The sequence below is a fragment of the Nestor notabilis genome, unplaced genomic scaffold (genome assembly GCF_000696875.1).
Source record: "Nestor notabilis isolate BGI_N333 unplaced genomic scaffold, ASM69687v1 scaffold25092, whole genome shotgun sequence".
Taxonomy (NCBI): Eukaryota; Metazoa; Chordata; class Aves; order Psittaciformes; family Psittacidae; genus Nestor; species Nestor notabilis.
This window is the reverse complement of record NW_009918318.1, coordinates 18,012-30,879: the sequence shown is the minus strand read 5'-3', so window position 1 is coordinate 30,879 and position 12,868 is coordinate 18,012. Positions and strand designations below refer to the sequence as shown.

At 53.9% G+C, this 12,868-nt stretch overlaps 1 protein-coding gene across 1 annotated transcript in view; it reads left to right on the top strand.

Annotated features, from left to right (window-relative positions):
* The first annotated feature begins 34 nt into the window (after window positions 1–34).
* Window positions 35–12,868, top strand: part of HELZ2 (helicase with zinc finger 2, transcriptional coactivator) — a 16,537-nt gene continuing 3,703 nt past the window's right edge. The window contains exons 1-12 of the mRNA XM_010009660.1: window positions 35–189; window positions 279–462; window positions 1,040–1,147; window positions 1,775–2,298; window positions 2,663–3,295; window positions 4,236–5,019; window positions 5,461–5,536; window positions 6,797–10,301; window positions 11,032–11,117; window positions 11,495–11,626; window positions 11,855–12,022; window positions 12,268–12,409. Coding sequence (XP_010007962.1) covers window positions 47–189; window positions 279–462; window positions 1,040–1,147; window positions 1,775–2,298; window positions 2,663–3,295; window positions 4,236–5,019; window positions 5,461–5,536; window positions 6,797–10,301; window positions 11,032–11,117; window positions 11,495–11,626; window positions 11,855–12,022; window positions 12,268–12,409 — 6,485 coding nt within the window. The 5' untranslated portion in view covers window positions 35–46. The remainder of the gene's footprint in view (window positions 190–278; window positions 463–1,039; window positions 1,148–1,774; window positions 2,299–2,662; window positions 3,296–4,235; window positions 5,020–5,460; window positions 5,537–6,796; window positions 10,302–11,031; window positions 11,118–11,494; window positions 11,627–11,854; window positions 12,023–12,267; window positions 12,410–12,868) is intronic.

Below are 12,868 nucleotides of genomic sequence, written 5' to 3'. Positions count from 1 at the left end.
CGAGCCGGCGGCACCCGCTCCTGTGCACCTGTACTGCCGGTTCTGCATGGTGACCTTCAGCTCGCAGGAGAGCTTCGAGAGCCACTGCTTGTCCATCGAGCACTTGCAGATGCTCTCGGCTGACACGTCTGTGCAGTGGGTGCACCGTGCGCCGCCGCTCGGGCTCACCAAGTTCTCGCTGTGCAGCAGGTGAGGCACCCGCGTGGTGCAGCAGGGATGGGCGCAGGGGCTGGCTCCGTTCGGAACCACATGCACCTGGGACGTCTCTCTCCCAACAGAGTGGACGTGTGTGAAATGGGGAATAGCTGCACCAAGGCGCATTCCGTCGAGGAGCTGCAGGAGTGGATCCAGAGAGTGAAGGTTGCTGTGAAGAAAAAGAAGCAAGCGCTCAAGGAAGGGCTCTTGTCCTACCAGGACCGGCTTATCGCTGAGTATAGGACGTGCTCCAACGAGGTGTTGATTGTGAGTTGTGGACAGGGTGGGAGTGGGGTGATGTGGCACATCACAAGAAGCCTCTTGTGTAAGAGCATCGCCTTCCTAATGGTGATGCGATAGGGTGAGTGGTGATGGTTTTAAACTAAAAGAGGGGAGATTCAGGCTGGATTTGAGCAGGAAATGTTTTACAATGAGGGTGCTAAAACCCGGGCACAGGTTGCCCAGAGAGGTGGTGGATGCACCATCCCTGGAGACATCCAAGGCCAGGCTGGATGTGGTTCTGAGCAACCTGATCGAGTTGAAGATGTCCCTGCTCGTTGCAGAAGACCTTTGAAGGTCCCTTCCAACCCAAACCATTCTATGGTGCATCCCCTTTTGAGATGGCAACCCAAGCGCCTGCTCAGGGTGCTTGGCCGCACTACTGTAGGTTCCCCAAGGCTGCTGCCTTGGGACACATGAGGACTGAGCATGAGGATTCACTGAGAGTCCCCTCCTGGGAGGATGTAGGATAAAGGCAAAGGATGCAGATGACCCCATGGAGAGCTCTGCAGTGGGTCCCTGCGGGGCCGCCTTCAGTCTCACTCCTCTCCTGCCTCCCCCACAGATGTCTGAGCACGTGGAGGGTGTCAGGGTGGTGTGTGAGCAGCCGCTGCTCGTGCAGCTGGAGGACAGGAGGATGAAATACCAGTGGAACTTCAGGGTCCACTCCCAGGTAAGGGCAGCGCAGTGGAAGGCTGTGAGCCGCCGGCAGCGCCCGCTGCCATGCACAGCCCGGGGCCTTGGGAGGTTGTTTGGGTTAACTCTTATTTCTGGAAGGGGCACCGGGATTGGGATTTGGGGCTGTCCGAGTGAGGACTTGTGTTGGGATACAGGAGCAGCTCGGGCTCAGCTGGTGCCTGAGCTGGGGCCATGTGTGAGGGGTGAAGCCACTGTGTCTCCTGTCCCACCCCATTGCAGTGGGGCTGCTCTCATCACCTCCCACACGTCATCACAAATAACAAGGTTCAGCTCCTTTCCCGCCCTGGATTTTGTGGGTCTTGAGGGCAAGAGCCTGGGTCTAACTGTCCTCTCCAGCACCAACACTTCCTGTCTACAACAGAGTGGCTCAATTGCTATAGAACTGAAAGCTGAGGTTCTTTAAGACCTCAAAATAATTGCTGTGGGGTTGCATGAGGAAGATGCTCCTTTAAGGAGAATTCCATGTGCACTGTGGGTCCAGCACTGCACCGGCTCCTGCAGCAGCTTTCAGTAGGAAATGCTGCTGGGAGGACCTCCTCAGTCACTGGGCTTCTCCCATGGGTTGCCCTCACCATGTCCCTGTCTCCTCCTCGCCTGGCAGATGCCTCTACAGCACGTGGCACTACTGAAGCGAGAACCTGGAGTCAGCTTCTACCTCTCTGGGAATGGGCTTTCCCGGGGCCTCCACTACATCCGTGGGGAGCACGTGGCCACCCTGCCCTCCTCGCCCCGCACCGCGCTGGTGGAGGTCTGCATGGAGAGCTGCACGCTGGGCGTCTTCGAGCAGTGGGTGGTGTTTGACTTCGGCAGACGCCCCGTGCTCATACAGAAGATCAAGGTGAAGGTGGGCCGGCGGGACGCCCCCCAGCACGTCCCCAGCAGCAGGGAGAGCAGCCGCGCCGTGGACTTCGTGCGATGGGATAGAGGTAACCGGATCATCGTTCCCAGCGTGACGAGGACTGCCGAAGACGTGGGTCTGCTGGCGAAGTACAAACCTCCTGCTCTGGCGCTGGAATACCAGCGTGAGGGTGCAGCAACCGTGCCCATCACCCGTCTCAACTATCGGGAGAGGATGCACAACTTCCTCTTCCGCGAGGAAGAAGCCGAACAGGCCCTGATTGCCAAGTAAGTGCCAGGTCTGGAACCAGAGGGCTTCCTCGTGGCTGTGGACCACTGGCCTGTTGCTAACCCTTGGGGCTGTGCTGCTGCTGAAGTCTCTCCCTTCTGGGTTGGGTCCTGAGGCACCTTCCCAGGGAAATGGAAACCTGCCAAGAAAGATGGCTTGTTGGGTAGTGATAAGAGGGGAAGGGCTGGGTCTTGTCCTGTGGCCCTGTGTTGGGTAGAGGCACAGCTTCTGTCTGTGCATGCCCGAGGGGCCGGCAGACCCTCCCTGGGTGCAAGTGACAACCCCATCTCTGCAGTGGGGAGGGCGGTTGCTGAGCTCTTGGGCTGGTTCTCTGCTGTTCACGTGGGTGTTTCCTCCTTTCAGACTCAACCTGCGGGTTGTCATCTCGCTGACCCCCATGCTGCAAAGCCTCTCCGTGGGGATGAAGTTTGCCCTCTCTGGTGAGCTGTTTGCTGAAGTGCCTACCCCTTATAACCTCTCACCGGACACAGACGAGGGGTATCTGCTGAGCAGGTCTGTGCCCACTGCTTTCCTGGCACTTGACCCACCTGTAGACAATCGGGTTTACGAGGTTAGTGTGGAGCATAAAGCCACCACGGAGAAGTCCATCTGGCTACAGATACCAAAGAGATGCTGCTCAGAGCTGAACTTCCAGTCAAACTCATCCCACAAAGTGGAAATCCAGTTCCAAATCGACCAGCTGCTGTTCCGGCAGTGGCACCAGGCTGTGGACAACCTGCTGGATGAGAAGCTGGTCCTACCAGATGTCGCCAGTTGCTCTATCCCCTACTCTCTTGGGTCACCACAGAAAGGGAACAGCAAGCAGAAACTTGCCATCTCCTTGATCACAGGCCGGACAACCAGCAGCCGGCAGGTCCCACCTCTTCTCATCTATGGGCCTTTTGGCACAGGAAAGACGTTCACCTTGGCCATGGCCACCATTGAGATCCTCAGGCAGCCCAACACGCGGGTGCTGATCTGCACTCACACGAACAGGTTAGCAGGGGTGAGGGAAGAGGCAACCAGAGTTGTGGGCCAGGTCCAAGCAGCAGGGCTGTTGCTTGCCTGGTGGGATGCGGGGAAGCCAGGGCGGGGGAGATGGAGCTGGGCTGCCCTTCCCTTAGTATTTCAATTACTTGTTTAAAGAAGTTCATTTTTATTTAATGTCTTGAACTGCTGTAGCACTTCCTGCTAGGAAGAAGCCTGGCATGGGTGGAAGCCTTTGTGGAAGAGGCAGCATGTTCCTGCCTCATTATAAAATGGGGATAGAGAGACAGCTCTTTTTCTAGCCTTTGCTGTGCACTGGAAGGAGTGGGAAGCTGTTGGCTGACCTTGCTGGGGTCATATGGTGCTCTGCTTGCCCTTGGAGACTGTTGTGCTCTGGAAATGCAGATCTGGTGTGACTGCCACTGAATCTGCCCTCAGAGAAAGCAGGGCAAATTAGAGCAGTTATGCTGGAAAAGTGTCCACATCCGATCCTGCAGGCTGGTACCACCTTCGTTTGTGATGTATAATAGATGGGTGACTGCTAATCTTAGCCTGTTTCAGGCTGTCTGCTTGCACTGAAGCTTCTTCTGCAGATCCTGTATCACCCTCCCGGGCTGTCAGAGGAGAGCTCTGTATGACTTGGCCCTGGAGAACAGCAGGGCCACAGGTTTTGTGGAGCACATCGCATCAAGAGATGCCCTAGTCTCAAGTATCAGCTCCTGGTTTAAAGCACACTCTCAAAATAGGCTTGGAATTGGTGGCTGCATAAACAGCACCTTCTCTGTGCATGTGTGAATATCTCCTGGGATAAGAATACTGTGAGCCAAATCTGGGGAAGAGTTTGGGTGTGTATTGGTGAGCGATGAGATAGCACATTGGGATGATGGGAACAGCATTTGGGAACAGCACTTACAAGCCCTTGATGGCTTCCCCTTTTGTTCCCCTCCAGTGCTGCTGACATCTACATCCGGGAGTACTTCCACAACTACGTGACCAGCGGGCATCCGTGGGCTGTTCCCTTGAGGATTATATCCACTGACCGTCCCATCAACCTGACGGACCCCATCACGCAGATGTACTGCTGCCTCTCTCCAGACCAGCGCTCCTTCCGGCACCCCACACAGGCCGAGATAGACAGGCACCACGTCATTATTGCCACCTCCATGTTATCCAAGAACTTGAAGGTTCCCCCAGGCTACTTCACCCACATCATGATTGACGAGGCTGCTCAGATGCTGGAGTGTGAGGCTTTGGTTCCACTCTCCTATGCCACTTTTGAGACCCGGATTGTCCTTGCTGGGGACCACATGCAGATAACCCCAAAGCTGTTCTCTGTTGGAGGTGGACAATCTGCTGATCACACTCTGTTAAACCGACTCTTTCAGTTCTACCAGAGAGAGAAGCATGAAGTTGCCATGAAGAGCAGGATCATCTTCAATGCGAATTATCGTTCCACTGCAGGCATCATTGAGTTTGTTTCCAAGCACTTCTACATTGGTAAAGGCAATGCTATCACAGCCAGTGGGAACATCTCACCCCATCCCGAGATATACCCACTCATGTTTTGCCATGTGCCTGGTGTGGCTGAGAGGGATATGTCCATGATTTCTTGGCACAACACCTCTGAGATAATACAAGTGATCGAGAAGGTGAAGGAGATCTATCGGAGGTGGCCAGATGAATGGGGTGTCCGAGATCTGAAGAGGATCTGTGTGGTCTCCCATGGGATGCAGGTATGTAGAAGAACCACACGTTCCCCCCTTGAAGGGGCTACCCATGCACTCCTGACCATGCTATGAACACTCCCTCGTGAATGCTGGACTCTATGTATGATAAACCCATCTCTCGTGCTAGTAGAAGTGAGGAACCTGGGGTCTCGCATGCCATCAGTGGCTTTTTGAGGTGCTCCCTATTGGGATAGCCTGTCATGGGTGGTCAGAGCAGAGATGCCTCATGGTGGGATGGTTTAGTTGAAGGTTTCTTTCAGCATCTTCTGGGTACATTAACTATAGGGCAGCCTGTGGGCACTGGTGAAGTCAGCCCAGGATGTGTGGCTTCTGTCAAGTAACTTTCTTAGGGAACCTGCAGCTGAGAAGGGTGAGGGACCTTGGTGCCGCGTGGGAACGTTTCTGAGCTGGAACTGCGTTCAGTTGCGCCTCTTTCCTTCTTACCAGGTTTCTGCAACAAGACAAGAGCTGAGGAAAAAGCAACTACAAGATGTGGTGGTAGAAAACTATGAAAACCTGCCAGGTTTGTGTCTTGGGCAGTAGCTGGTCAGGCCTGGCTGCGTGTGAGGTCTTCTGCGTGCAAGGGAGAACTTTTGCAGCCGTGTTGGGGGACAGGAGAGTCTGTAGCAGCTACAGCCGCTGTGCCATGGACAGAGGGAAGAGACACTGGGTCATTAGCAGAGGTCTTTCCAGCATCTTAATGTTGTCCTCATTAAAATGGAAAACACAGGCTGATCCCATGGCAAAATACCTCCCTGGGAGGCTGCACGTGGAGCTCTGAAGCAGAGTTCCCCTCCCTGTGGCTCTGCCACCACCACAGCCCACAGAGCGCTGATTAGGAGGGGGTGCCTAGAAGTCCTTTGGCTGATTTCCATCCCCTTCTGGTTGGCAATTCTTTGATTTCATCTTTTCCTTAGTGAATAAGATTTCCCACTGAATTCAGCCTGCACCCAGCTGTCAGCTCATCTCAGATATACGGCCTTTGCTTTGTGGGAGCGTGAAAACCCTGGAAGTGAGATCCCAGGGACTTGAGCATGTGTGAATCATGTGAAGCCTCAGTGGGAGAGGCTGGGGAGAGAAGGGAATTGAAACCAGGCTGGCCCGTGGGTACCAGTCACAGCAGCAATCACAGACCAGCTCACTGAGGGAGGAGTCTGCTGCTCTGGTGACGGCAGAGGGACAGGGCTGGGTTTGTCCTCAAGGACTTAGTTCATGATTCATCCATGGTTTTATTATTATTTTTTTTTTATTGTGCAGCTGGGACTCCTCGTGGTGAGAATAACTGACCCCTGGGGTGTGTTTCTGGCCTCCACACCCTTTCTTTGCAGCCTCTTCCCAGCTCTGAAATCACCAGGGTGCCTCTCGCTGTTTGTTATTTGTCCTTGAGGGGAGAGGGATTCTTGTCACTGCTTTTGTTCACCTCAGTGCCCTGAGGAATTTGGGATTCACAGAAAACTCTGTGCTTGTAAGAGGGGCTGGTGGGGGCTGCTGGTGGCACTGAGCACGCTGGGCTGCTCCATAGGCTGCCCCAGTGCCTTTCTCCCATCTCCAGGCTGCCCTTCCCTCCCTGGCATGTGGGTGGTGGTGGCTTCGTAGCGTCCATCCTCGTTCATGCCTGGAGGCCCTCATGATCCTCAAGAGCTGCTTAATCACGTCAGGTCACTCCCATGACTCAGCCAAGCGAGGTTACATCAGCCCATGGCCACGTATCACAGTGTAGATGGGCAGGATCTCCTCTGTTGGGTCCCCATGAGTGACTTCTCCCTTGTCCCCTTCGGTGCAGGGCGGGAGTTCCGGGTCATCATCATCAGCACGGTCCACACCAGCGAGAGCCTGCGCTTCCTGGCCTCCCACCACCTCGAGTTCTTCAACGAAGCCAGAGTGCTCAACACGATCATGACCCGGGCACAGTCGCTGGTTGTTGCGGTGGGGGATGCGGTGGCCTTGTGCTCCCATGGCCAGTGCAGCAAGGTGTGGAAGCGCTTCATCCAGGAGTGCATCGAGAAGGAGAGCGTCTTCCCGGAGGACCTGACGATGGCCCAGATCAAACAGGCTGCGTGTGACAAGGAGAGCTGGAGCAGGAGGAGCCCGGACGGGGATGAGGACGACAGCGACACGGATTCCTGGAGCTCTGAGGCTGAGAGCATGAATCCTGATGATCCCATCCTCCAGGAGCTCTTAGATGAGAGCAAGAACGTGCTGGTGACAGTGTCCGAAGAAGGGCTGCTGAATGTGAAGTCTGAGTCTTCAAGCCTCTGGGAAGACAGGCAGGAGTACGTCAGCTTCTCTTCTCAGATGATGCAGGAGTACCTGCACATGCACCCCAAAATGTACAAGAGGTGCGAGCTGATCAAAGAAGGGTTTGACAGAGCTTCTGCCTTCACCCTCAACGACTCCCCTGCCATGAGCATTCAGATCAAAGGCAGAGTTCACTGTGGAACTGCTTTCACTGGGGATGAGGTGCTGGTGGAAATCCTGCAGAACAGCACATCTGACAGCAGCAGCCACCGTCCTCAGGGGAAGGTGGTGGGCATCCTAAAGCGTGGCGAGAGAGAACGCACCTTCATCTGCATGATGGATGAATTCGATCCCCGGGTGATGATACCCATCGATCCCACTGTCACCAAGATATTCGTCCCAGGGCTGAAGGAGAAACCCAACGTCATTCCCATCCGCAAGCTTGTCAGCGGGAAGTACAGAGTGGTCAGCTGCGAGAAGATCAGCCAGGAGATGAGGAGATGCCAGTTATTCTGCGTCCAGGTTATCTCCTGGCGGGAAGGGTTTTACTACCCTTTGGGGATAATAACGGAGATTATGCACGCAGCACTGACTTTGGAAGAAGGCTTAAAGATCCTCAACTTAGAGTATGGTCTGGAGAAGAAATACCCAGCTGCTGTCACCAAGGAGTCAGCCAGATACCTCTCCAGCAGCAAGGTGAACCTCACCAAGGAAAATCTGAAGGACTGCCGTGGTTACCTGACCTTCACTGTTGACCCCGAGGGTGCCAGGGATTTGGATGATGCTATCAGTGTCAGGGATCTTGGGCATCACTATGAGATTGGGATCCACATTGCAGATGTGGCTGGCGTCATTCCCAAAGGCAGTGCCTTGGACCTGGAAGCAAAGAAGCGGGGGGTCACCTACTATGCCCCCAACCAGGAGCCTCTGTGCATGTTTCCACCCCACATTAGCCAAGACGTCTGCAGCCTCCTGCCGCAGAAGGATCGTCGGGTCATCTCCTTGTTTGTCACCATAGAAAAGGGGACTGACGAGATGTTAAAGGAAGTCTTCACCCTCTCTGTGATCCGCTCGGACAGGCAGCTGTCCTACGAAGAGGCAGAGCTCTGCATTAAGGACCACTACAAGGGAGCAGCAGCAGCCCTCTGTTTCAATACCCTGGAGGACTGCATAGCGGTGGCTTATCACTTCTCCAGGATCCATCGGAAGTTTCGTCTGCAGGAGGACTGTTTCTATGACCGGCTGGATGAGGAAAGCTCCCCAGGTAACAGGGGATCCCATCAGATGATAGAGGAGTTAATGATCATGTTCAACAGTTTTGTGGCTGAGTTCCTCACCAACCAGGAGGGCACCAGAAGTGTCACTCCTCTCCGGTGCCAGTGCGAGCCAAACCCTCAACAGTTAATACACATGAGAAACAAGTACAGCTACATGCTCCCCTTGTCCATCCACCTCTCGCACCACCTGGGAGAGGTGACTCCTGACCAAGACTCCCCTAAAAACGTGGAGTTCAGTCTCCTGGCCCCCATCTGGCAGCACCTCCAGGCAGCCGCTGCTGTCCGTGACTTCCACAAGATGCTAGACCTTATCGTTACTGATGACATCCACCCAAAGCTGGCCCCGGTGGCCCTGGAGTTCAGGAGGCTGCTCAGCCGCTCCTATTTCAGTCGCTCCAACTCCACTGTGCAGTCGAAAGCAGGCCATTACTCCCTGCACGTTGACTCGTACACGTGGGCTTCCTCTCCCATCCGTCGGTACGTGGATGTCGTGGTCCAGCGGCACCTTCACTCCGTGCTCAGCAAGAAGCCCATCGTCTATTCTTCGGATGACATTGAGTTTCTCTGTCATGACTTCAACAGGAAGAATTCCCAGGCGGTGATGTATGAGAAGAGAGCCCGCTGCCTGCAGATGACCACCCAGCTGAAGGCTCAAGTCCTGCAGAAAGTGGCCTTCGTAGTGGATATCGAAGGGGTGAACAAGTATTTTAAAGTCCTGTTTCCACTGAACAAAGAGAGTCTCCCAGACCCCCAGATCATTAACTACAGGTCTCTTCAGCTGATAGAGCAGCCCATGTTCATCCCGCAGTGGAGCACCATCAGGCTGATGTGGAAGAGGAGGGTGTACTCTGCAGAGAAGATGAAGGAGCACAGCCTGCGGGAAGGACCTCTCCGCGACCGCAGCGTCACCCTCCTGGGCACCCAGACTTGGCAAGAGGTGCTCGCAGCCATCAGGAGTGAGGATTTTGAGGAGGCTGCCTCCCTCCTTCAGAAGAGCAAGGACCTGTACCAGCGGCACATGGGCTGGGTGCAGAGGAGCCAGTGCTCGCACTTCATGGAGCTCTCCCTGGAGCTGAAAGCTGGTGACACGCTGCAGTTCCAGCTCACCACAGACGTCCACCGGGGCTTCCTGGTGCCCTTCGTGCAGCTGTGGTGCGTGACGCCGGGGTTCGACGTCTGCCTGCAGCACACGGAGAAGCCGATCGACTGCTTCTCTGCGTACGCCACGCTGCCGTCCAAAGACACCTACAAGCACGCAGGGGAGTACATCAAGGTGTGGATGCCGATGAGTGCCATGGAGTCTGCTTCGTGTGCGGTGGCTGAAAATGACTCCATCGTCCTCCACGATGTCAAAATAACCTGGGCGAAGCAAAGGACAAGCAAAGGACAGCTCCAAGGGAGCTTCCTCCTCAACAAAATGTGTTTGGAGGAGTGCTCCATCGAGGTGGACTTCAGCCACTGTTACCTGTGCATTCGCTTGGGTGGGCTGAAGCTTCAAAGCGATGAGGAATGCCTTAGCCACAGCCTCCAGAATCTGACTTTTACTAACAAGGGCAGGTCAGAGAGCAAACTTGTGGTTGATCCGGATACCTACACCTGGGTGGCTCACGGGGTGACCGAAGAGTTCAGTGACGAGGAGAAGTCAGACAGGTCTAGCCAGCACACTATGAACTTTTACATCCACTATATGTCTATGGAGAACATCCCCGCGGAAATCCTGCAGGCCTCTGCCAGGTTCACGGTGGAGCTCATACCAAAGATGCTGCCAGACGTGTAAGTGTGCTTAGTGGCTGTGCTCTGGATAACATGTCCATGCAGAGCAACAGCTTCCTGCAGGACTCCTTAGCTGCATCCAGACAGGCTTTGCTCACCAGTGTGGCTGGTTTCCCTGGCAAATCTAGATGGCCACTTGCTCTTCTGGTTGACCCTGAGAATGAGGAGATAGGGGAAATTTCCCCAGGCATCTGTTTCTTGTGTTTACTGGATTGCTGCAATATGCAGTGGGAAACAGGGATTTGCTTGGAAGTGCTCCCTGATTTCCCAGTCCTTCCCCTCTGCTGTTGCTGTGAAGCAAGATCTGCTCTTGTTAAAGCAGAGCTAATGTCTAGTTCACCCTCTGTGCACGCAGCATGGGCTGTACACACCCATGAGCACTCTGCCTTTATCAGGACAGAATGTGCTTCCTTTTGTAGTGTGAATTTTAGGAAGAAATTGGAAGCTAATCCAACAAATGGGGTGGGCCATAATAAACCAGAGCTGGGACAGAAGTTGTGCTCCTCCCTCTCAGCATCTTTACAAGCTCAGCTCTCCAGACAGCTGAGAAATAGTCCCAGATGCAAAAGAGCAGAGTAAGAGCTGGTTTGGTTTAAGTTCTTTGTGGAAGGATTAATGCAACACCACAGCAGAGAGACAAGGATAAACAGGGCAGTCGTACAAAGCTGTACGACAGTTTTCACTAGTTCATGCACCGTTTCATTCATTCTTATTTTTCCCTGTCTGTCAGACGGAAAGAAAAGGCAATTTGGAGGCTCAAGTACGCCTCTGAGCTCGCTAAAAGCATCGCCCTTGGCCACCAACCTCCTAAAAAAGGTAGGTGCAAATATTCACCTTTCTCACCTTGTGGCTGCTTGCTTCTGACCAGCTTCTGGGGGTCACTGCCATTGGGGTTGCACACCCAGACCAGGAGGTGTCACTGGCAAGGGGAGGAGAGGAGCTTCTGGCCTGGCAGAGTGGTGGTAATAGGGGATGCTCTGCCAGAGGATGGCACGGGTGATGTTTTCATGCCCAGGGCTCACAGAGAAGGCTCCTGGGCAGAACATCTTGTCATGGGACAAGGATTACTTTTAGGTGATCTTGGAAATGGGTCACACTTGCTTGGTATCTGCTGCATCCCCTTGTTGAGTTGCTTTTGTGCTGTCTCCTGTAACCTTCTCTAAACTTGTTTTCTTGGCTCGTTGCTGTAATAGTGACAACCTCCAAACTCCTGCAGCGAAAATCCTTTGATATCCCTGGCAGTGACAGGAGGCTGAACCAGAGTCAGATCCAGGCTATTCTGAATGCTCTGGAGAAGTCCTTCACACTCATCCAAGGCCCACCAGGTAAGGCTGGGGGACAGCACAAGTATGTTGTTATGAGAGACAGGTTAATCTGTTGCTTTCCATAGGACCCTTGGCTACAGGAGAAGGTAGCGTGGGTTGGCATCACCCAGAGCTGTTCGAGGCAGACCCCTCCATTCTTGATTTTATGTCATGGCTGGTCATCCAGATGTTGATCTAGAGCATGGGTGTCACGGTTACAGTGTTCTCACAACCTCCTTTATTTTCTAGGCACAGGGAAAACTGTTGTTGGAACTCATATTGTCTACTGGTTCCATAAGATGAATGAGAATAGCATTGAGAAGGAGAAAATGCTACCTTCTGATGAAGAAAAGTCCAAGAGGAGAAAGTGCATCTTGTACTGTGGCCCATCCAACAAGTCTGTTGATGTTGTTGCTGGTAACTGTTGTTTTTAAGCCCCTCAAGTGGCTCAAACTGGTGGGAAGGAGAACATGTGGTTGTGAGCAGGGGGGACAGAAGGCAGGGATGGTCCTTACAGAAGACCCCTCTCTGCAGGACGAGGACTAGTGAAGGTGGGGTTGATGAGTGAGGGGTGGGGAGAAGAGGACACTTCGCAGGCCATGAGCTTTGTGAGCATCACCAGTGCCTGGTGCTGTCTGAGCAGACCTGTTCTCCCTCCCCAGAGATGCTGCTGAAGATGAAGATCCTGAAACCACTGAGGGTTTATGGGGAGGCCATTGAGATGATGGAATACCCATACCCAGGGAGCAAGCGGCACCTCTATCGCAAAGCCCTGCGGGATGCAAAACCAAAATACGAGCTCAGGTAGGACCACGTGGCCCTGCAGGCTCTGAGGGTGCTGGGGAGGGATGTTTTCTGCACTGGTAAAGCTCAGCAAGCCAGAGCACATGTGGTTTCCTGCTGTGGAGCAGCATTATTAACCTGCTTTGTAATTCGTTTTTCCATGTTGAAGGTGTATGGTCTAATGTAGGACCTGGTCAGGAAGCCCAGGTTGTTGAAAAGATCCTAGAGTTTTCATCTTCTGGTTTTGAATGGCTCTAGAAGTCTCTGATTTTATAGAATCATGGAATCATGGACTGGTTTGGGTTGAAGGGACCTTCATCCAGTTCCAACCCCTGCCACGGGCAGGGACACCTTCCACTAGAGCAGGTTGCTCCAAGCCCCTGTGTCCAACCTGGCCTTGAACACTGCCAGGGATGGGGCAGCCACAGCTCCTCTGGGCACCCTGTGCCAGCGCCTCAGCACCCTCACAGGGGAGAGCTT